The 24,924-nt window shown below is 44.6% G+C and overlaps 1 protein-coding gene across 5 annotated transcripts in view; it reads right to left on the reverse strand.

The window, feature by feature from the left end:
• Positions 1-24,924, reverse strand: part of LOC115104075 (junction plakoglobin-like) — a 79,091-nt gene that overhangs the window by 11,508 nt on the left and 42,659 nt on the right. For all 5 annotated transcript variants that reach the window (XM_029625254.2, XM_065006425.1, XM_029625255.2 and 2 more), the window contains 6 exons: positions 15,355-15,409; positions 14,577-14,741; positions 13,882-14,135; positions 2,788-3,026; positions 1,438-1,639; positions 72-216 (listed from right to left, as the gene is read on the reverse strand). In XM_029625254.2, coding sequence (XP_029481114.2) covers positions 72-216; positions 1,438-1,639; positions 2,788-3,026; positions 13,882-14,135; positions 14,577-14,741; positions 15,355-15,370 — 1,021 coding nt within the window. In that variant the 5' untranslated portion in view covers positions 15,371-15,409. The remainder of the gene's footprint in view (positions 1-71; positions 217-1,437; positions 1,640-2,787; positions 3,027-13,881; positions 14,136-14,576; positions 14,742-15,354; positions 15,410-24,924) is intronic.

Consider the following 24,924-nt stretch of genomic DNA (forward strand, 5'->3'; position numbering starts at 1 on the left):
CATAACACACACCCTCCCCAAACACACACACACACACACACACACACACACACACACACACACACACTCACCAGCTTCCACTATGGCGGGCTTGTTGCTAGGGCACACTGAGAGAACTTTGAGCACACGGCTGGTGGTCCACAGCAGTTTCTCATAATTATAGTTCCTCATGATGAAGACCAGCCCCTCAGGGCCCCCGTTAGCTAAAATGATAAGCTGAGAGGAATAACAATGAAAACACACTGTCATGTACAATGAAATATCATTACAGAGTTTGGACATTACATTACATTGCATTATGAATTGTCTCGCATATGATTGTTAGAGTAATAATAGCAGTGTGTGTATTTAATTTAATTCTATTTACAATGTTCAGTATATTACTGATGTAATAGAGGGTACATTACTAACCCCATACAGGGTTTTACATTTGCTGCACCAATGCAGCTGCAAGCAGCCAGTGTTGAGGACATGTACAGTGTGTGAGTGCTCGTGTGTGTGCATGTACACACACACACATCACGTGCATATACACCCTTGCTCTCCTGCAGTGTAGCTGCAGGTGGCACTAAAAGGGACCACGCATAATCCAGACCTGCAACTACACACACACACACACACACACACACACACACACACACACACACACACACACACATTCACACACACACACACGCACACTGTGAGAGCAAAATGGCAAGATTATGCTATAATGCTGTAATTGCATCAAAGGGTTGTTTAATGCAACAGAATAAGGGGTTGTTAGAACTCTCATCTGTGTGTGTTCTACTGAGGATGGGCCTCTGGAAGATTTACGATGTCTTTGGGTGATACCGCATTCCAGATCATGAGTTAATGTTTCTGTTCTATAAGGTACCAGGGAGAGATGACTCCAGGGCCAGACCCTGGTCCCTACACAATCAGATACTGTCTGCTGTGAATTCTAAGTATCTTTCATACAAATCTTCACCTTGTGGCCCATTCCATACATCTGTTGTTTGTCATGTAGACTGACGGAGGTGTATCTTGGCTATAAAAGACCTTTGTACCATTGTCTCGGGGCTCTCAACGAATCATCCGAGGGTGATTCGTCGACCAGTCATCATTAACGTAGAGCACTCAATCAATTCACTTTATAAGTGTGTGTTGTATTGACCTGCTCTCTTACTAATAGGTGAATAAAGATTTAGTTGAAGTATAACTCTGACTTGTATTATAAGTTTGTCTCTCCTCAATTGACAGTAAAGAAATTAACCACCACAACACACACACACACACACACACACACACACACACACACACACACACACACACACACACACACACACACACACACACAACCCTGGCTGCAGTGAAGATGCAGGTAGTCTGTGCCAATACCACTATGCCAAATATGATGGCTCAAGCATTATCCTTCAAAGACCCCCCACCACACACCTTGCTCTCCTGGTTTCCGTAGGAGAGCAGCTGCAGGCAGTCTGTGGTGATGGCCAGGAACTTGGGGTTGCTCTTCTTCAGCAGGGGCACCATCCTCTGCAGGCCGTCGGCCAGGCGCACCGCCATCTTGGCTCCCTCCTGATGCAGTAGCAGGTTGTGGAGGGTGGTGATGGCATAGAACAGCACTGACTCCATGGGAGAACTGAGGGAAGAGGAGAGGGGAGGGGGAGGTAAGAGGAGAGTGGAGGGAGGGGAGAGGGAGAGGGAGGGAAATAGGGAGAGTAGGTTGAGAAAAATAGAGAGACAGAGGAGAGCAGAGGAAGAAATTGAGGTGTGAGAGAAATTAGCATGACCTTTCTTTTCCCAATTAGTTCCCTCTGAATTTAATTTGCTTGAATCTGCTCTTTGTATCATTAAAAAGCACATATTTTTCTATCGTGAATCTGCATCTAAATCCCTATTTGATAGTCTTGTATAGGTAGGTTTTTCCATTTGTATTTATCTGAATTATGTTTCTGAATTAATTAAATGTCTTGATTCAGTTTCTGTCTAATGCCTCCTAGACTGTTTTACGGGGTTTATACTGTGTGAACAGAGATAAAGAGACTCTCTGCCTCTATGAGAAATGAATATGAAAAATGGCCACCGCTTATCGTGAGGTTAAAATGAGCCTGGTGGTCAGGTTGAAATGATGTGCAGACCAGTTTGGCCAAGTTAATGAGCACAGCATGACACCTCATTTCTGATGGGTAATAATGTGATAGGCTAATATCATAGCCTGCAGGCAGTAGTGGACATGGTGGTGGGGATACACACACATAAGCATGTATGCACACACACACACACACGCTCATGCTTGCATACATGCAAGCACACACACACACAAATTAGCACACACAGCACGTACACAATTGCAGATGCAGAGACAGGCCAGAACAGTGCGTGCCTAAATCACTTTATTTCTAACACTGAATTCCATCTGACGAGTATATCTCTTTCTCTCTTTCACCCCCTTGCTTTTTCTCTCTCTATATTTCACTAATTCACTCCCAATCAAACCACAAACCTACAATGCCTATAAAAATATAAATCCATCACCATCCATCCATCCCTCCATCCATCCATCCATCCATGCCTATTCACCCCAACCAGTCCATTCCCTACTTTAACCATAAAAGTATCCAAACATCTATCGATCCTTCTATCCACCCATCCATCCATACCTACTCCTTCACATCAAACCATTTACCAACAATCTATCCAAACATCTGTCGATACTTCCCTCCATCTATCCACTCCCATCTACCCCTCAACATCCATCCACCCACTAATCCATCCCTCCTCTCCTACCTGAGCATGCGGACCAGGGCAGGGATGCCCCCAGACTTGAAGATGGCGAGCAGGCCCTCTCTCTGGTGGGACAGGCTGTGGAGGATGCTGGCGGCACAACGGGCTGTCTCCATGTCTCCCGTGTTCTGCATGGCCCGCACCACCGCCGCCACCATCTGGGGGGACTGCATCAGCACCCGGCGAGACGCCTCTTTCCGCGTCAGCTGGTTCACGATCATGGCCGCCTTGTTGACCACCACCTGTGGGGAATGAGACCATGCATAATTGTGCATTTCTGTGCATGCAAAATGGTGACATTGGATTGGGACCCAATGTTAGGTCTGCACATTTCTTTAAGGTCATGGCTTTGCAGCATAGCTGATTTCAAACGTTGCACTTCAGCAATTCATTGGTTCATTGAACATAGGCATTGATAACACGATTCAGGAACAGACCACGCCTTGAGTTTGAATTGTGAGTAGAAGACAGAGAAGGACTAGGGTTCATCATGACTTTCAATCATAATCAGAACTAGGCTTCAACACAAGCAATGTTGTACACTGAATCCTTTAAGGACAGCTGAAATGATGTTCAATGACAATATAAACCTATAGAGGATTTGTTTCTGGGGTCGTCCTAATCTGTGTCCAATCTAACTGGCTCAGTCACGACCTTGACAAGCACAGCCACAGCCACAGAGAGCTAGGAGCTAGTCAAGCATGGAACTGGATCAATGATAGCCAGTAGGACGGTGCTCGAGTGTGAGGAGGGACAGCACACAATAGTGACAGAGTCAATGTCACTATTAAGTACATAATGGTACTTCTATAGTACAACAGATACAGTGCCTTCAGAAAATATTCATACCCCTTGACTTATTCCACATTTTGTTGTGTTATGGCCTGAAACTAAACATTGATTAAATTTTAAAAAATCTCACATATCTACACACAATACCCCTTAATGACAAAGTGGATTTATTTTATTTGAAATGTTTGCACATTTTTTGAAAATGAAATACAGAAATATCTCATTTTCATACTTTCTAGAAGCACCTTTGGCAGCAATTATAGCTGTGAGTCTTTTTGGGTAAGTCTCTAAGAGCTTTACACACCTGGAATGTGCAACATTTACCCATTATTATTTTCAAAATTCTTCAAGCTCAAAAGAATTTTGAGAATATATTTAAGTCAAAACTGTAACTCGGCCACTCAGGAACAATTACTGTCTTCTTGGTAAGCAACTCCAGTGTAGATTTGGCCTTGTGTTTTAGGTTATTGTCCTGATGAACTGTGAATTAATCTCCCAGTGTCTGGTGGAAGGCAGACTGAACCAGGTTTTACTCTAGGATTTTGCCTGTGCTTAGCGCCATTCTGTTTATTTTTTATCCTGAAAAACTCTCCAGTCCTTAACGATTACAAGCGTACCTATAACATGATGCAGCCACCACTATGCTTGAAAATATGGAGATTGGTACTCAGTAATGTGTTGTATTGGATTTGCCCCAAACATAACTTTGACACATTTTTTGCAGTATTACTTTAGTGCCTTGTTGTAAACAGGATGCATGTTTTGGAATATTTGTATTCTGTATAGGTTCCCTTCTTTTCACTTTGTCATTTAGGTTAGTATTGTGGAGCAACTACAATGTTGTTGATCCATCCTCAGTTTTCTCTATCACAGCCATTAAACTCTGTAACTGTCACAATTGGCCTCATTGTGAAATCCCTGAGTGGACTTGGGCTGTTGTAGTGACCATGTTACCGCCACACAGGCAGTCATGAGTCGTGACCACAGTAAAATTCCAGTTGACTGTTGAGTCACAGTAATCTCATTTTATGCCCTCTGGACATGCTTTGGTAGTACCCAATTTGCTAACTACCATCAGGTCCTAATGGCCTGGTACACAGGCCTCTATTTTCCCCCTAACCGCTCTGACATCCATGAAAATGCTTCGAAAAACACATCAAACACTTATCATCTTATCAACAGTTGGCCAATCATACTTTACAACTCACCTCACTGTGATGATTAATTTGAAGAAAGAAGTTCAACAGCAGGTTGAAACAGTGTTAACATGGTTGTTGTGGATGCTGTTTCAAAGCCTAACACGACGAACTGGACAGCCTTTCTAAGGTGATGATTCATTCGAAACACTCACGCATATTAAAGCTTCTGCATAGGCTTACCAGCCCAAGCCAGAAAAAAAACTCAATTAAAATGATGATTGTGCCGTTAAACAACACACAGCCTAGAGCATATTACGCATGGCAGAAAAACATAAAAAACACTGATTTAAGACATCTTGGTACATAATTGTTCTAGCCTATGCTCCAAAAGTAAACACATTTGTGTAATCGCCTTTGAGTGTGGACTGTATTATTATTCATACGGGATGGACCTTACGCTACGATCCAAAATGTATATCAACGAGTCTGGGAGAGAACATATAGCCAGGCCTAGGCGATGCTATTGGTTCATTGTTTGTGCAGGGCGGCTTACAGTTAGCCTACAATTAGTGAATTCGTATTTGATTTGGAATAGCCTAGTAATAGGGATATTTTACAAATATCTTCATATTAATTGAGTGTCACATTACCTTCAGCTATACAGAATTTCTCACCACCAAGCATTTCCATCTCCTCCTCTCTCTCCTTTATCCTTTCTTGGGCATGCAGACAGGCTGTCAACAGTTGTTTTGTTACAAAAAGACACTACTATTGATGTAGTATTGACAGTTCCCGCTTAGCCCAGTCAAAACTGTTCGCTGCTCTGGCCCCCCAATGGTGGAACAAACTCCCTCACGACGCCAGGACAGCGGAGTCAATCACCACCTTCCGGAGACACCTGAAACCCCACCTCTTTAAGGAATACCTAGGATAGGATAAAGTAATCCTTCTCACCCCCCCCCCCCTTAAAAGATTTAGATGCACTATTGTAAAGTGGCTGTTCCACTGGATGTCATAAGGTGAATGCACCAATTTGTAAGTCGCTCTGGATAAGAGCGTCTGCTAAATGACTTAAATGTAATGTAAATGTAATGTTCCCTATGCTCTATGATCTATGCTCGCTTTGAGGCAAGCAACACTGAGGCATGTATGAGAGCATCAGCTGTTCTGGACGACTGTGTGATCACGCTCTCCGTAGCAGACGTGAGTAAGACCTTTAAACAGGTCAACATTCACAAGGCTGCGGGGTCAGATGGATTACCAGGACGTGTGCTCCGGGCATGTGCTGACCAACTGGCAGGTGTCTTCACTGACATTTTCAACATGTCTCTGATTGAGTCTGTAATACCAACATGCTTCAAGCAGACCACCATAGTCCCTGTGCCCAAGAACACAAAGGCAACCTGCCTAAATGACTACAGACCAGTAGCACTCATGTCCGTAGCCATGAAGAGCTTTGAAAGGCTGGTAATGGCTCACATCAACACCATTATCCCAGAAACCCTAGACCCACTCCAATTTGCAAACCGCCCAAACAGATCCACAGATGATGCAATCTCTATTGCACTCCACACTGCCCTTTCCCACCTGGACAAAAGGAACACCTATGTGAGAATGCTGTTCATTGACTACAGCTCAGCGTTCAACACCATAGTACCCTCAAAGCTCATCACCAAGCTAAGGCTCCTGGGACTAAACACCAAGCACGTCCACATTCTAATTGACAGGGCTGTAGTGGAGCAGGTTGAGAGCTTCAAATTCATTGGTGTCCACATCAACAACAAACTAGATTGGTCCAAACACACCATGACAGTCGTGAAGAGGGCACGACAAAGCCTATTCCCCCTCAGAAAACTAAAAAGATTTTGCATGGGTCCTGAGATCCTCAAAAGGTTCTACAGCTGCAACATCGAGAGCATCCTAACCGGTTGCATCACTGCCTGGTATGACAACTGCTCGGCCTCCGACCGCAAGGCACTTCAGAGGGTAATGCGTACGGCCCAGTACATCACTGGGGCAAAGCTGCCTGCCATCCAGGACCTCTACACCAGGCGGTGTCAGAGGAAGGCCCTAAAAATTGTCAAAGACCCCAGCCACCCTAGTCATAGACTGTTCTCTCTACTACCGCATGGCAAGCAGTACTGGAGTGCCAAGTCTAGGACAAAAAGGATTCTCAACAGTTTTTACCTCCAAGCCATAAGACTCCTGAACAGGTAACCAATGGTTACCCGGACTATTTTCATTGTGTGCCCCCCCAACCCCTCTTTTACGCTGCTGCTACTCTCTGTTTATCTTATATGCTTAGTCACTTTAACTATACCTACATGTACATACTACCTCAATAAGCCTGACTAACAGGTGTCTGTATATAGCCTTGCTACTCTTTTTTCAAATGTCTTTCTACTGTTGTTTTATTTCTTTACTTACCTACCTCACGCACGCACGCACACACACACACACACACACACACACACACACACACACACACACACACACACACATACCTTTTTTTGGCACCATTGGTTAGAGCCTGTAAGTAAGCATTTCACTGTAAGGTTTACACCTGTTTTAATCGGCTCACGTGACAAATAAACTTTGATTTGATTTGATTTCACTTGGTTTCCCAAATTAAGCACAGGGTAGCTGCAGGAACAATGTTTGAAAGCCCATGGCATATAGAGTTTGGGCAGAATATCTCCTGTCAGGAAGCGATAGCATGCTCCTCAAACAGTGGTTGAAGCGTGGAATGAAACACGTGTTTTTAGATTTATTTCACAGCTGCTCATATTAACCCTTGTGTGGCGTTCGGGTCTGTTGACCCATTTTCAATGTTTACTAAAAGAACACATTTTCATTGAGTGCACACTGTGCATCCCCCTACAAATGTATATTACATATGTGGTGTTCGGGTCCACTGGACCCGAGGGTAAATAAAGTGTGTAAAAGTGTGTTTGTAGGTGAAAACAAGTTAAATTTAAACAAAAAGTTTTGCTGTGTGCCTTCACTCGGTCTTCCTCCTCCCTGAGCCTGCAGTTTCAACATAGCACCAAGAACCTGTCTGTCTCTCTCCCTGTCTCCCGCTTTTCTTGCACTCTTTACCCTTTGTAGTGTGTTAAACTACACAATGTCTTGTGGGTACCTGCACAATGTTATTACAATACATTATCTTTCGATACATTGTACAAAATTCAGCATTTTCCCACACTCTACCCCAGCCAAGTGCAAATTGGGGGAGGGACACAACAAATAAATAGCTTTGCATGTGTGGCTCCTTACCACAATCAATCAGTATGGCAAAAAGAATCTCTGCTCAGAGGGCCTTAGCCATTTGTTTTGCAGAGAGAGAAGCTAATGTGGAAGAAATGTCTTCCACGTTGAAAGATGATGTATTTTCAGAATATTAGGAACATGTCTCTGTCAATTCGGAGTCTGACAGTGAGTTGGAAGAAGAGGATGAGATTGACCCTCAGGACCAGCCCGTCAGCAACTAGCTCATCAGCAGCCTGCAGGAGCAGAAATATGGATGTAGAAAAGAAATTGAATGGTCTTCTTGCCCAAGGAATGAGCCACCCGCATGGCTGCCAATGTGATAAGGATGCAACCAAGGTCGACGCAGATGGCGGTAACTCATGTGCAGAACATATAGTCTTCTTTTGAACTGTTCATCCCAGACACCATGTAGAAAATCATTCTGGACTGCACTAATTTGGAGGGAAGGCGTGTTTTTGGTGGAAGGAGATGAACCAACTCTTTTACATGCATTCTTTCGGGTTCTTATCCTTGCTGGTGTTTTCAGATCTAATGGGGAATCAACAAAATCCCTGTGGGGATGCAGAAACTGGCAGAGAACTTTCCTGTGCAACAATGTCCCAATATTTCCAGGATGATCCGCTTCGATAATCGAGACACCTGACCAGCTCTGTGGCAGAGAGACAAGCTAGCTGCAATCAGGTCAGTGCAGAGAGACAAGCTAGCTGCAATCAGGTCAGTGTAGAGAGACAAGCTAGCTGCAATCAGGTCAGTGCAGAGAGACAAGCTAGCTGCAATCAGGTCAGTGCAGAGAGACAAGCTAGCTGCAATCACGTCAGTGCAGAAAGACAAGCTAGCTGCAGTCAGGTCAGTGCAGAGAGACAAGCTAGCTGCCATCAGGTCAGTGTAGAGAGACAAGCTAGCTGCAATCAGGTCAGTGCAGAGAGACAAGCTAGCTGCAATCACGTCAGTGCAGAAAGACAAGCTAGCTGCAGTCAGGTCAGTGCAGAGAGACAAGCTAGCTGCCATCAGGTCAGTGCAATCAGAGAGACAAGCTAGCTGCAATCAGGTCAGTGCAGAGAGACAAGCTAGCTGCAATCAGGTCAGTGTAGAGAGACAAGCTAGCTGCAATCAGGTCAGTGCAGAGAGACAAGCTAGCTGCAATCACGTCAGTGCAGAGAGACAAGCTAGCTGCAATCACGTCAGTGCAGAAAGACAAGCTAGCTGCAGTCAGGTCAGTGCAGATCAGAGCTAGCTGCAATCAGGTCAGTGTAGAGAGACAAGCTAGCTGCTATCAGGTCACAGAGACTAGCTGCAATCAGGTCAGTCAGGTCAGTGTGCAGAGAGACAAGCTAGCTGCTATCAGGTCAGTGTAGAGAGACAAGCTAGCTGCAGTCAGGTCAGTGCAGAGAGACAAGCTAGCTGCAGTCAGGTCAGTGTAGAGAGACAAGCTAGCTGCAATCAGGTCAGTGTAGAGAGACAAGCTAGCTGCAATCAGGTCAGTGCAGAGAGACAAGCTAGCTGCAATCACGTCAGTGCAGAAAGACAAGCTAGCTGCAATCAGGTCAGTACAGAGAGACAAGCTAGCTGCAATCAGGTCAGTGTAGAGAGACAAGCTAGCTGCAATCAGGTCAGTGCAGAGAGACAAGCTAGCTGCAATCACGTCAGTGTAGAGAGACAAGCTAGCTGCAATCAGGTCAGTGCAGAGAGACAAGCTAGCTGCAATCAGGTCAGTGCAGAGAGACAAGCTAGCTGCAATCACGTCAGTGCAGAGAGACAAGCTAGCTGCAATCACGTCAGTGCAGAGAGACAAGCTAGCTGCAATCAGGTCAGTACAGAGAGACAAGCTAGCTGCAATCAGGTCAGTGTCAGTGCAGAGAGACAAGCTAGCTGCAATCAGGTCAGTGCAGTCAGGTCAGAGAGACAAGCTCAGCTGCAAATCAGTCAGGTCAGTGCAGAGAGACAAGTCAGTGTCAGCAGAGACAAGCTAGCTGCAATCAGGTCAGTGCAGAGAGACAAGCTAGCTGCAATCAGGTCAGTGCAGAGAGACAAGCTAGCTGCAATCAGGTCAGTGCAGAAAGACAAGCTAGCTGCAATCAGGTCAGTGCAGAGAGACAAGCTAGCTGCCATCAGGTCAGTGTAGAGAGACAAGCTAGCTGCAGTCAGGTCAGTGCAGAGAGACAAGCTAGCTGCAGTCAGGTCAGTGCAGAGAGACAAGCTAGCTGCAGTCAGGTCAGTGTAGAGAGACAAGCTAGCTGCAATCAGGTCAGTGCAGAGAGACAAGCTAGCTGCAATCAGGTCAGTGCAGAGAGACAAGCTAGCTGCAATCAGGTCAGTGCAGAAGAGACAAGCAATCAGTCAGTGCAAGACAAGGCTGCAGTCAGGTCAGAGAGACAAGCTAGCTGCAATCAGGTCAGTGCAGAGAGACAAGCTAGCTGCAATCAGGTCAGTGCAGAGAGAGACAGTCAGGTCAGCTGCAATCAAGCTCAGTGCAGAAAGACAAGTCAGTGCAGAGAGACAAGCTGCAATCAGGTCAGTGTCAGTGCAGAGAGACAAGCTAGCTGCAATCACGTCAGTGCAGAAAGACAAGCTAGCTGCAGTCAGGTCAGTGCAGAGAGACAAGCTAGCTGCCATCAGGTCAGTGTAGAGAGACAAGCTAGCTGCAATCAGGTCAGTGTAGAGAGACAAGCTAGCTGCAATCAGGTCAGTGCAGAGAGACAAGCTAGCTGCAATCAAGCTAGTCAGTGCAGAAAGACAAGCTAGCTGCAGTCAGGTCAGTGCAGAGAGACAAGCTAGCTGCCATCAGGTCAGTGTAGAGAGACAAGCTAGCTGCTATCAGGTCAGTGTAGAGAGACAAGCTAGCTGCAGTCAGGTCAGTGCAGAGAGACAAGCTAGCTGCAGTCAGGTCAGTGTAGAGAGACAAGCTAGCTGCAGGTCAGTGCAATCAGACAAGCTAGTCAGGTCAGTGCAGAGAGACAAGCTAGCTGCTATCAGGTCAGTGTAGAGAGACAAGCTAGCTGCTCATCAGGTCAGTGTAGAGAGACAAGCTAGCTGCAGTCAGGTCAGTGCAGAGAGACAAGCTAGCTGCAGTCAATCAGGTCAGGTCAGTAGAGAGACAAGCTAGCTGCAAGTGCAGAGAGACAGGTCAGTGTAGAGAGACAAGCTAGCTGCAATCAGGTCAGTGCAGAGAGACAAGCTAGCTGCAATCACGTCAGTGCAGAAAGACAAGCTAGCTGCAATCAGGTCAGTACAGAGAGACAAGCTAGCTGCAATCAGGTCAGTGTAGCGAGACAAGCTAGCTGCAATCAGGTCAGTGCAGAGAGACAAGCTAGCTGCAATCACGTCAGTGCAGAAAGACAAGCTAGCTGCAGTCAGGTCAGTGCAGAGAGACAAGCTAGCTGCCATCAGGTCAGTGTAGAGAGACAAGCTAGCTGCAATCAGGTCAGTGCAGAGAGACAAGCTAGCTGCAATCAGGTCAGTGTAGAGAGACAAGCTAGCTGCAATCAGGTCAGTGCAGAGAGACAAGCTAGCTGCAATCACGTCAGTGCAGAAAGACAAGCTAGCTGCAGTCAGGTCAGTGCAGAGAGACAAGCTAGCTGCCATCAGGTCAGTGTAGAGAGACAAGCTAGCTGCTATCAGGTCAGTGTAGAGAGACAAGCTAGCTGCAGTCAGGTCAGTGCAGAGAGACAAGCTAGCTGCAGTCAGGTCAGTGTAGAGAGACAAGCTAGCTGCAGTCAGGTCAGTGCAGAGAGACAAGCTAGCTGCTATCAGGTCAGTGTAGAGAGACAAGCTAGCTGCTATCAGGTCAGTGCAGAGAGACAAGCTAGCTGCTATCAGGTCAGTGTGGGACGAGTGGGTGGACCACCTTCCCCTATTTTACAACCCTGGGCCCAGCGTTACTGTTGATGAGCCGGTCATGCCATTTAGGGGCCGCTGCCCCTTTCAAGCAGCACATACTGTCTAAACAAAATATGGAATCAAGATCTGGGCTGCCTGTGACGCTGCTTCATCATATGCGTGGAACTTGCAAGTGTGTACGGGGAAGCCAGATGGAGGAGCCCCTGAGAAGAACCAAGGGATGCGGGTTGACATCATCACATGCGATAACTCATGAGTACGCTGCATAGGGATGGGAGAATCTGTGGCCAGGAACATAAAAAAACGCAAATCATAATTGATTACAATGCCACAAAAGGAGGGGTGGACAATTTAGACAAGATGGTGACTGGCTACAGCTGCAAAAGAAGAACCCTACGCTGGCCACTTGTGATATTCTTCAACATCCTGGACTTCTCGGTGTACAACGCGTTTGTCATCCAGGTGGCGTTGAACCCAGATTGGACCAGAGGGAAGCTCCAGAGGAGGCACCATATCCCAAAGGACCCCAGATTCTGGAGCCATCATGAGGAGGATTCAGGTGAAGGATGCTGATGCCCCATCCGCCCGACCCACAGAACCAACAACTCCAATACCAGAAGTAAGTGTGAGTGATGTTGTTGCATTTGTGTGCGTCTGACTCTCTTACCTTGGCCTGTTGTAACTATATAATGTATGTGAATGAGTGAGTGAGATGTTAGTACAATTCCTAAAGTAAGTGTTATCATCCTTCTAGATTGCAGCCGGTAGCAACAAGAAGAAGCGCTGCGATGTGTGTGGACCCAAGGACAGGAAGACACAGTAGACATGCATCAAGTGCAATAAATACATTTGCAACACATACACACAAACAATTATAATAACATAGTCCTACAGTAGGCCAACTCATATTCTGTTTTTCTGAAATACATTTTCTTCATATCATAATGTTTATTTAGAACGGACTCAAATAAATAATGGATGCGTTGTGATGGTGTATTTTAAATAGATTTATGAAGCGCTTGTTAATTGTAGATGTTTCAAAGGCGCGCATCAGCAGCTTGAACGCGTCGAGGCCTGGCGACGCTAAGCGTGTTAATGTTAATTAACGGGAAATTACCATGAGACCGGCAGCCTTTTGCATGACAGTAACGGTCTGACACATTTCATGGCCGCCACAGCCCTAGGAAGGACGCCTGTTATCTTGGTAGTGACTGAGTATATTGATACACCATCCAAAGTGTAATTAAAAACTCCACCATGCTCAAACAGATATTCAATGTCTGCGTTTCCCTGGTCACTGTGGTTGAATCTGTGGAATGCACTGCTCCACTGAGGGACCTTACACATCATTGTATGTGTATGTCGGGACAGAGATGTGGTAGTCATTCAAAAATCATGATAAACACTATTATTGCATACAGAGTCCATGCAATTTACGTGACTTGTTAAGCAACCTTTTACTCCTTATTTAGGCTTGCCTTAGCAAAGTGGTTGAATACTTAATGACTGAAGACATTTCAGCTTTTCCTTTAAAAAAAATATATATTTCTAAAAACATAATTCCTCTTTGACATTTTGGGGGGTATTTTGTGTTGGCCAGTGACAACAAAAAAAGGCAATTTAATGAATTTTAAGTAAAAGTGGTGTGAATCATTTCTGAAGACACTGTACATTAGATACACATAGTACACACATGTATCTTACAATAGTCACTTGCTGAATCATTTCCAAATCAGCCTATTTGTTTAAACAGTGCACTAGAGTTTTATCAAAGATTGCTCCCACCAGGCAGCATGAGGCGGTTGAGGGAGGGAGGAGGGACAAGGTCATCCATTGCAATGTCTTTAATCTAGAAATCAAAGACCATCTCTTCTATTTGATTAGCTGCATCACTAATTTATTAATACTGATTAATACTGAAGGATCAGATTTTTTTTAAATTATTATTTTTTTTAAATAGGAGCACATTGGAAATAGTGTTGTTTAATGCATTCATGCGTTAACAGCTGGGCTTTGTTCAGTTTTCAGTTTTTTTTGTTAACTCTTAGAGGTTAGTTACCGCATCATCATCGGCCAGCAGCTTGGTGAGCTCGGGCACGGCGCGAGTGGCCAGCTCGGCGTCATCCTGGTAGTTAATGAGGTGGACGATGGCGGTCTTGAGGAGCTGCGAGGGCTCAGCTAGCCGCTGGACGTTGGTCTGCTGACCCGGGTCAGTCTGAGTGGACAGCACCGCCTCGCCCTCCACCAGGGTCTCTGGGAACATGGCCGCTCTCACTCGCTGGGCCCGTGTCAGGGTGTACTGGGCCTCCATCTCTGGTGGGAGAGAGGGATGAAAGAGGGTGGAGAAAGGGAGGAGGAGGGGGAGATCATTGGATACGTGATAGATACATCCATAGATAGTGTTTCAAACTAGTGATAGTTTGAAAGTTGTTCTAGCCCCTAGTCAGTGAGTTCCTAGTCAGTGAGTTTTCAGAAGAAGAATCATGCCTATTTTATGACATGAGGACAGTCCAAACTGGCCTGTGTACGTATGTGATGGCGCATGAGCGAGTGAGTGAATCACAGCATGATTATGACATTGAATGAGTAAGTGTTGACCTATTTGTACAGACAGACAGAGAGATGTAGAGAGACTGAAAGAGAAGTAGAGCAAGAAGGAAAATTGGAATGAGAGAGAAAGGGAGGGACGGGAAGAGAGAGTGGGAAGTGGGACTATGAGAGAAAGGGAGAGAGAGAGAGAGAGAGAACTTATACCTGTAGGGTTTTCCAACAAGGTGGTGGTGACGGCATACTTCTTGGCGCTGTATTCTGTGCCCTCATCATCTCGCATGGTGGTGGCACCTGATTGGATGCCGGAGTCGTGGGCGTAGTACGTCTGCTGCCACTCGGCCACCTTCACTGACCCCTCTGCCTCGTTCACTGTGAGGAGAGGGAGAGAGAGAAGAGAGAGAGAGGGAGAGAGAGAGAAGAGAGAGGGAAGAGAGAGAGGGAGAGAGAGAGATGGGGAGAGAGCGAGAGAAGAGAGAGATGGGGAGAGAGCGAGAGACAAAGAGAAGAGAGAGAGAGAGAGAGAGAGAGAGAAAGAGAGAGCGAGAGAGAGAGAGAGCGAGAGAGAGCAAGCGAGAGAGCGAGAGAGAGAGAGCGAGAGATAACGAGAGAGATAGCGAAAGAGAGAGAGAGAGAAAGAGAGAGAGAGAGAGAGAGAGAGAAAGAGAGAGGTTGGAGACGGGTTGGAAGAGTGACATATCCCTTTTCACCATCCTAGACCCTGGATTAACCTTGTGACACAGTGGATATGTAAAACAGGCTATAAAAATAGTGTGATTGATTGACTGACAGCTAGTGGTCTGTTGTCTCCCTCTGCACCATATTCAGACACTATACTTATGCTCAGCCACTCTGAAGGGACACTGAGTGGACGGTTGCTAGTGTGTTTCTAGGGTACAGAAACACAGTGCTCCAAACTTTGGTTCATCAAGAATGATTCTTGGCAGATTAAACGAAGCCAGCGAGTCTTTAACAAAATACTTACTTTGCATGGACATCATCACTGTCCACTCTCAAAACTGGCCTTTGGAGAAAACTTTCTAGAAGAAAGGAAAATAAAAGAGAAAGAGAGAACATTAGGCCATGAATCATGGTCCTGTGTGGCTCAATTGGTAGACCATGGCCCTTGCAGCGCCAGGGTTGTGGGTTGGTATCACTACTGTAAGTCGCTCTGGATAAGGGCTTCTGCTAAATGACATAAATGGAAAACGACCATCAGAGAGCTAATAAATCTGAAGAAAAACAAAAACAAATGCATCCAGAGCAACTATACATTACAATGCCCTTATTGCTGCGGGATGCCAAAAAATTTGGAGCATCTACTGTAATAACTCATTGAATAAACAACTAGACTATTATCTGCCTGGTAACAACTGAAAAGTTCATAAAACACCTTTGGCTGTTGATTTGTTTCATTGAGTCCAATGCTCCCATGTAAGTGAGGCACAACTAAACTGGACACTCCAAACAATGTAAAATGTCAAATTAATGTCAACATAATATTAAGTGCCCCCATAAAATCGAACTAAGTTTGTGCGTCCCCATAAAATCAAACAAAGTTTGTGCAGCACGACAGTAAGGACTGAGAGTGGCGTAACTGGGACAGACATATCCTGTCCCTACGGTACAGCCCGGCCCAACTACTGCAGGGCGGGTGTTGGGGGGGGGGGGGGGACGGTGACATTTAAGAAGTGGTGAGCGTCACTCCCTGAAAAGGTTTCTCCTTTCCGTTCGCAGAACAATGCTTAATTCATGACTATAATTAGGCCAATGGTGGAGATGAGCGACAGAGGGAGGAGGCTGGCGGTGGTGTTGCAGAGGAATAATCCAAATGCATTATGGGAAAGAGCATTGTCCCCTGCTGTTTGTGACAAAAATTCCCCAAGAGACATCAGAGAGCTTTTCTGCATGTTTGTCGCTGATGTAAATAGCTGCAAAGTACTCGCTGGAAGGCGCTTAATCAATTATCGACCCTAATTTTGGGTGGGAAATCTTGTTTTTCTTCTCTCCTCGTGGCTAATCAATGTCTGAATTGGCCATTCTGCCAAATAGCTCAGATCTATTTGCTAACCACTTACTGAGCAGCATATAAAACAAAGTGATAAATGCATGAGCGAGTGACCTAGGCTACTTGGAATGTGTGGTTGTGTGGAGCACAATATGAGTGTGTCTGTGTGTGCGGTGTATGTCCACTGTCCATGTACAGCTGAAGTCAGAAGTTTACATACACTTAGGTTGGAGTGATTAAAACTAGTTTTTCAACCACTCCACAAATTTCTTGTTAACAAACTATAGTTTTGGCAAGTCGGTTAGGACATGTACTTTGTGCAATGACATAAGTCATTTTTTCCAACAATTGTTTACAGACAGATTATTTCACTTATAGCTCACTGTATCACAATTCCAGTGGGTCAGAAGTTTACATACACTAAGTTGACTGTGCCTTTAAACAGCTTGGAAAATTCCAGAAAATTATGTCATGGCTTTAGAAGCTTCTGACAGACATCATTACAGACATAATTTGAGTCAATTGGAGGTGTACCTGTGGATGTATTTCAAGGCCTACCTTCAAACTCAGTGCCTCTTTGCTTGACATCATGGGAAAATCAAATCAAGTCTGGTTCATCCCTGGGAGCAATTTAAAAACGCCTGAAGGTAACACGTTCATCTGTACAAACAATAGTACACAAGTATAAACATAATGGGACCACGCAGCCGTCATACTGCTCAGGAAGGAGATCTCTGTCTCCTAGAGATGAACGTACTTTGGTGCGAAAAGTGCAAATCAATCCCAGAACAACAACAAAGGGCCCTGTGAAGATGCTGGAGGAAACAGGTGCAAAAGTATCTATATCCACAGTAAAACGAGTCCTATAACGATGTAATCTGAAAGGCCGCTCAGCAAGGAAGAAGCTACTGCTCCACAACCGCCATAAAAAAAAGAGACTACGGTTTGCAACTGCACATGGGGACAAAGATCGTACTTTTTGGAGAAATGTCCTCTGGTCTGATGAAACAAAAATAGAACTGTTTGGCCATAATGACCATCATTATGTTTGGAGGAATAAATGGGGAGGCTTGCAAGCCAAAGAACACAATCCCATCCGTGAAGCACGGGGGTGGCAGCATCATGTTGTGTGGGTGCTTTGCTGCAGGAGGGACTGGTGCACTTCACAAAATAGATGGAATCATAAGGTGGGAAAATTATGTGGATATATTGAAGCAACATCTCAAGACATCAAGTCAGAAAGTTAAAGCTTGGTCGCAAATGGGTCTTCCAAATGGACAATGACCCCAAGCATACTTCCAAAGTAAAATGGCAAAATGGCTTAAGAACAACAAAGTCAAGGTATTGGAGTGGCCATCACAAAGCCATGACCTCAATCCTATAGAAAATGTGTTTTGCAGAACTAAAAAAGTGTGCGAGCAAGGAGGCCTACAAACCTGACTCAGTTACAGCAGCTCTGTCAGGAGGAATGAGCCAAAATACATTCAACTTATTGTGGGAAGCTTGTGGAAGGCTACCTCAAATGTTTGACCCAAGTTAAACAATTTAAAGGCAATGCTACCAAAAACTAATTGAGTGTATGTAAACTTCTGACCCACTGGGAATGTGATGAAAGAAATCAAAGCTGAAATAAATGATTCTCTCTACTATCATTCTGACATTTCACAATCTTAAAATAAAGTGATGATCCTAACTGACCTAAGACAGGGAATTTTTACTAGGATTAAATGTCAGGAATTGTGAAAAACTGAGTTTAAATGTATTTGGCTAAGGTGTATGTAAACTTCCGACTTCAACTGTATATGCATCTGATACTAATCTTGTTCGAAGCGAGATATCTAAAACTCATTATGCTAGCCTGCATATAAACCACATTTTCTCCATTCCGAATGAGAAATTGCTAACAAATGATGACAGATACACTCTCTTTAACTGAACTTAAACTGACTGGAAGGCAGACGGAGAACAAAACAAATGAGCAAAGCGTAACTGCTTTTCTCCAGGCATGGAAAACGGCTCATACATTTCATCATCACCCCCTTCACGACGTAATGAAGTGTTCCGTGTGACTGACAGGTAGATGAAAGACCTCCAGTTTCCACACCAACCACACAATCACCCATAGAGCCAATGAGCGAGGGCCTCGATCCGCACCCACACTAAGAGATAATGCAGCCTGTCTGTCTGACACAAAATGGCAGGGTGACATGAAAACAGAAGCAGATTTGGACATTTGGACTGTCACAACAGGCTTTCAGAAAGCCATTTTCTCAGGTTTACCGTTCGATGTTCAGCGGCACCTTGAGAGAAAAAAACCTGAATGTTAGTTCTCTATATAAAACATTTAGAAACCTCCACTAAGACAAACTGACAATTCTCTTTAGCACAAGGGTGTTTTTGACAGAAGCCGTCATTCTTAAGTTTGTTTCTGCAATCTCTACGGACACGCCTTTTTCTCACAACCTCTTTTTCCTTTCTCTATTTCAATCCATCCCTCATGTTCTCTCTCCAAGGACACCCAATCTCTTTGATCACTTTCAGCCACACCATTAAACTCTCTAGGTTGTATTTTCTCAATCGTTCCTTCAACCCTCTATTAAAAAATAACTTTTCCTTCAAATGTTTTTTCCCTTTTTTCTCTTTCCAAACCTCTGTTCCTCTCTAGTCTCTCTCTCTCTCTCTCTCTCATTCTCCATTTACTCTGGAGAAGATAAAAAACAACTCCACCATTCTCTCACTGTCGCTGGGACACACACAAGGCTTCTGGGAAATAGCTTTTTTAATTGTTGTTGTTATGATGCCACAGAGCCTGTTTTCCACCAAGTCATTAATCAAACTGGCCATGGAGTGTCTCATGTCGATGCACGCACGCACACACGCACACACTCACACGCACACACACACACACACACACGCCCCAAGAGCCAGTTGGTCTAGCCAAAGGTGGCCAGGGATGATATTGAGTTAATTAAAAAGCACTTAAAAACACTGGTGGAATTCAAAATGGCTTTTTACAGAACTGCCTTGACATAATTAAATAATACACGGTTAGTATATTACTCTTAGATGAACCTTCTTCATTAATGTTCATTCAGTTTATCTGAAGGCTTTGGTTTGGTTCAAAGGGCAAAAACCTCTTTTAACCCTGCTCTCTGATTTAGAAAGAGAAGGATATTTTTTTTATTTCCTTTCACATTAGAATACAACCGTGATACTATTTAAAGTAGGCTATACACACGTACTGCTGGGTTTAATCTTGATCTGTTGCTTTGAAGAGTATTAAATGTGTGTGTGTGTGTGTGTGTGTGTATACGTGTGTATCCTCATAGGTCAAGGACAGAAATAACCAGGGCAGGAAAGAGCAGAAGAGAGGAAATTCCTGTTTTCTGTCCATTGTCCCAGTGAAGGTCATGATTATATTCACGTAATCTCTTTTTCACTTTCCTTTTCTCTATATCCCATTCTTTCTTTCACCTTTATAAGTTCCCTGCGTGCTTTCTCAATAATTCTTGGCTTCTCTCCTTGTATGTATCTACTTCTCTCTTGTATTCATCTCACATATCAATTTCTCTCCTTCTCTCTTTCTCTCTTTCACTCACACACACATCAAGGCTGCTGTTGCCAGGGCTCTCAGGCTCAGGAAGGATGTTTTTGTACGGCGCACAGCTGAACAATGATACACCAGCGGATCTGCCTTCTTCCATCTGACCTCAAGGGCCTGTGCAAGTTTGGCAGTCTGCGTATGTGTGTTTTCGTTTGTAAGTCGCAGGTCAACAGATTGTGTGCGATGTGTTTGTATGTGTGTAAGACGTATTGATGTTCATGACACACAAATGTATTGGTGACTGACTCACGGGTCCTTGGTACTTATACTTCACTCTGGATCAAAATGTGTGTGGGTGAGTGACAGTGTGTGTGTGTGTGTGTGTGTGTGTGTGTGTGTGTGTGTGTGTGTGTGTGTGTGTGCAGACAAGGTCAACGGTCACCCCGTCTCTCCATGACTGACTCATCTCCGGGATCTGATAATGAGATGACAGTCTCTCTCTCTCTAACTCTCTAATCGCTATACACACCGGGCCATGCAAATGAAAGCAGTGGACGTTTATTTGGCATCACAGTCGGCTGCAGACACGCCATGTTTGCCAAATTCCTGGACTGGATCTGATGACACCGTCACTCCCCCCCGCCGGTCGCCCTCCAATTACAAACCCAGACAGTGTTCCCAACTTTCCTTCCCCCCGATCTGTGCTACTGATCTCAGACTTTTGAAAAGCTACTGCTGTTGCTGTTGCTGTTGTTAATTATATTTCTACGTTGTTGTTCCCCAGGGCAAGCCCTACGCTTTTGGGGCCTTAAGTGAACAATTGTTGCCCCCATCCCCTCCACCCTGCAGGGAATCATTTTAGTGGCTCAACTCTTGACGGTGCAGTGACAAAACATGTTTTAGAGTTCATTCCCTGCAATTCTACACATTTTGCCATGACTTAAGCCATGTTATGCTATCTGAGAGAGAGTGACTAATCAAATGAATGGGGGCCCCCTGGAGGTCAGGGCTCCTGGGCACGTGCCCTACATGACCAGTCGTTAATTGAGACCACGATTAGTACACGTTTAGATAGCTGTCTAGACTAACTTACCAATCAAAAAAATCTTAGCTGACATGGGCAAATTGAGTGACTATCAGTGACTGACATTACAAGAGATAAACTGTTTATGCACAACCAAATTTATAAACTGCACCTTGTGTATTCTACTATTCTAACTCTCAAAAGTAAGTTGAGACCATGACTGCGTTCCCCTCCCCCATAAAAGGTGCGGGAACCTAAGCGGTCGCTTATGCCACTTATGCCTAGGGATGGCCCTGTTGTTCCCTCCACAATGCTCTGCCACTGTTCCTAGACCTGTGAAAAGGTGCTGCTGCTGCTGTTATTCTAAGCTCACTGACACTCTCCCACTGTTCTCAGACCTTTGCAAATGTGCTAGTGCTGTTCCTATTGTTGTGCCCTCCCAGTTGCTCTATTCACCCACTGTTCCTAGACCTGTGAGGAGCTAACAGTAACATTTTGTACTTTGATAGGTCAGGTTGACCTAAGTATTCCAGTGGAGACACAACTACCACACTGAGCTCCAGTGAAACCATCTCACTGAGCTCCAGAGAAACCATCTCACTGAGCTCCAGAGAAACCGCCACACTGAGCTCCAGAGAAACCATCTCACTGAGCTGCAAATGAGTTTGGAGAGTGGACGCTGTGCAGAGTTCTGCTTTTGTCCTCCCAACCTAAATAATTCAGGTGTTTACAACACCCTTCTGTCACCATCACCCTGACAGCAGCTCACATGTCACTTAAAGGGATAGATCAGGTCAAATTTATATTTGAGTCGAATTACCCTTACCTGAGTTGTCTGAAGGCCATGCTGACAGAATCCACAAGAATCCATTAGTTACTTCTGCCACGGCGGCGAGTTAGCAACCTTGTGTATTTTAGAGAAACCATCACACTGAGCTCCAGAGAAACTATCACACTGAGCTGCAAATTAGTTTGGAGCGTGGATGCTGTGCAGAGTTCTGCTTTTGTCCTTCCAACTTCGTTAAAATTCATGAATGTAAACAGCCAAAACGATGTTAGCAATGCTGCACTACAAGCCCAAACTTCTTCAAAAACACTTAAAACGACTATTTTTGCAGTATTAAGCAAATATTCCAATGCTCTGATAGTTCAATTAAGCCACTGTTGAGTTTGTTCACAGCTCTGGTAATCAATCTGTGAGTGCCCAATGGAATACAATAAAACTTTATTGTACATTTTACAGCATAGAACAGAAAAATAGTGCGACTACATGAGTAAAAAGTTCCAGTTTAATGTGTAAAATGTTGGTTCTATGTTTCATGAGCTGAAATAAAAGATCCCAGAAATGTTCCATATGCACAACAAGCTTTTTTCTCTCACATTTTGTGCACACATTTGTTGACATCCCTGTTAGTGAGCATGTCTCCATTGCCTAGATAATCCATCCACCTGACAGATGTGGCATATCAAGAAGCTGATTGAACAGCATGACCATTACACAGGTGCACCTTGTGCGGGGGACAAGAAAAGTCATTTCTCGACCATTAGCTGCCTCTAACGTCGTTTTAGAGAATTTGGCAGTACGTCCAACCAACCTTACAATCGCAGACCATGTGTAACCACGCCAGCCCAGGAACTCCTAATATGCTAACTCCTGGCTGTGGCCTGACACCATGGGGCTTCAGACACAACTCAAGGTAAGGGTAATTCGACCCAAATATAGATTTGGCCTGAAATATGCCTTTAAATGCATCTATAGAAGTCTAGGGCTGTGTCTACACATGACATTTACAGTGCATTCAGAAAGTATTTAGACCCATTGACTTTTTCCACATTTTGTTACGTTACTGCCTTATTCTAAGATGGATTCAATAAAAAAAAATCCTCATCAATCTACACACCTAACATTTATTTGCACATTTAGAAAGAAAAAGATATCACATTTACATAAGAATTCAGACCCTTTACTCAATACTTTGTTGAAGCATCTTTGGCAACAATTAACAGCATCAAATCTGGTGCTACAAGCTTGGCACACCTGTATTTGGGGAGTTTCTCCCATTCTTCTCTGCAGATCCTCTCAAGCTCTGTCAGGTTGGATGGGGAGCGTCGCTGCACAGCTATTTGCAGGTCTCTCCAGAGATATTCGATCGGGTTCAAGTCCGGGCTCTGGCTGGGTCACTCAAGGACATTCAGAGACTTGTCCAGAAGCCAGTCCTGTGTTGTCTTGGCTGTGTGCTTAGGGTAGATGTCCTGTTGGAATGTGAACCTTCACCCCAGTCTGAGGTTCTGAGCACTCTGGAGCAGTTTTTCATCAAGGATCTCTCTGTACTCTGCTCCGTTCATCTTTCCCTCGATTCTGACTAGTCTCCCAGTCCCTGCCGATGAAAACATCCCCAAGGCATGATGCTGCCCCCACCTTGCTTCACCGTAGGGATGGTGCCAGGTTTCCTCCAGACGTGACGCTTGGCATTCTGGCCAAAGAGTTTAATCTTGAATTCATCGGACCAGACAATCTTGTTTCTCACCACCCTGACCAAGGCCCTTCTCCACAGTTTGCTCAGTTTCGCCGGGCGGCCAGGTCTAGGAAGAGTCTGTGGTTCCAAATTTCTTCCAGTTAAGGATGATGGAGGCCACTGTGTTCTTGGGGGACATTCAGTGCTGCAGAAATGTTTTGGTACCCTTCCCCAGATCTATGCCTCGACACAATCCTGTCTCTGAGCTCTACGGACAATTCCTTCAAACCTCATAGCTTGGTTTTGCTCTGACATGCACAGTCAACTGTGGGACCTCATATAGATAGCTGTGTGCCTTTCCAAATCATGTCGAATCAATTAAATTTACCACAGGAGGACTCTAATCAAGTTGTAGAAACATCTCTAGGATGATCAATGGAAACAGGATGCACCTGAGCTCAATTTCGAGTCTCATAGCAAAGGGTTCGAATACTTATGTAAATAAGGTATTTCAGTTTTTTTTTAAAGTTTTTTTTTTAAACATTTCTAAAAAAACTTTTTTCGCTTTGCCATTATGGGTATTGTTTGTAGATTGATGAGGAAAATGTTTTATTTAATCCATTTTAGAATAAGGCTGTAACGTAACAAAATGTGGAAAAAGTCAAGGGGTCTGAATACTTTCCGAATGCACTGTACATGCAACTTCTTCTATCAGAATACAAAGATTGCATTGACAAGACAGGTCGCATTGTAGTCTGACTTTGTTCAGATCAGGGATATATTGTGTGCCAATTTCTCCTCAGTCTAGATGTTATCAGGCTACCGAAAGCGCATATTGTGGGCGACTTCATCAAGACTCTGCCCACAAGTCTCCAGATAACTTGTGCTTTGGGAACAAGAGACACCTTTAAAATGTTTGAGGAAATTACGTTCCAAGAATGTAAAGGCATGTGTCTGCAATCCTTTTAGCTTTGCTTGCTAGCTAGCTACAGCTGGCTAGTTAGTTACAGTAGTTAGCTAGCTACAGCTGGCTAGTTAGCTACAGTAGTTAGCTAGCTACAAGTTGGTGTTGTGTTATTTTCATGTTTAGCCTATTCCACCATTTGCAGAATGCACATTGGGAATTTGAATATAGCATGGGAAAAGGGAATCCGGACTCAATGTGGACATGGTGGACACATTTACAGACATCATTACAGACATCATTTGAGTCAATTGGAGGTGTACCTGTGGATGTATTTCAAGGCCTACCTTCAAACTCAGTGCCTCTTTGCTTGACACACTGGGAAAATCAAAAGAAATCAGCCAGGACCTCAGATTTATTTTTTTAGACCTCCACATGTCTGGTTCGTCCTTGGGGGCAATTTCCAAACGCCTGAAGGTACCATGTTCATCTGTACAAACAATACTGCGAGAGGTCCCGGGTTCAGATCCCGGATGAGCCCCCACTTGTCACAGGCCGGCTCATAGCCTGTGGCAAAAATGAGGGGACACGAACAACAGGTATGGGCCAATCAAAAAGG

This window comes from Oncorhynchus nerka, linkage group LG21 (genome assembly GCF_034236695.1).
Source record: "Oncorhynchus nerka isolate Pitt River linkage group LG21, Oner_Uvic_2.0, whole genome shotgun sequence".
Classification (NCBI taxonomy): Eukaryota; Metazoa; Chordata; class Actinopteri; order Salmoniformes; family Salmonidae; genus Oncorhynchus; species Oncorhynchus nerka.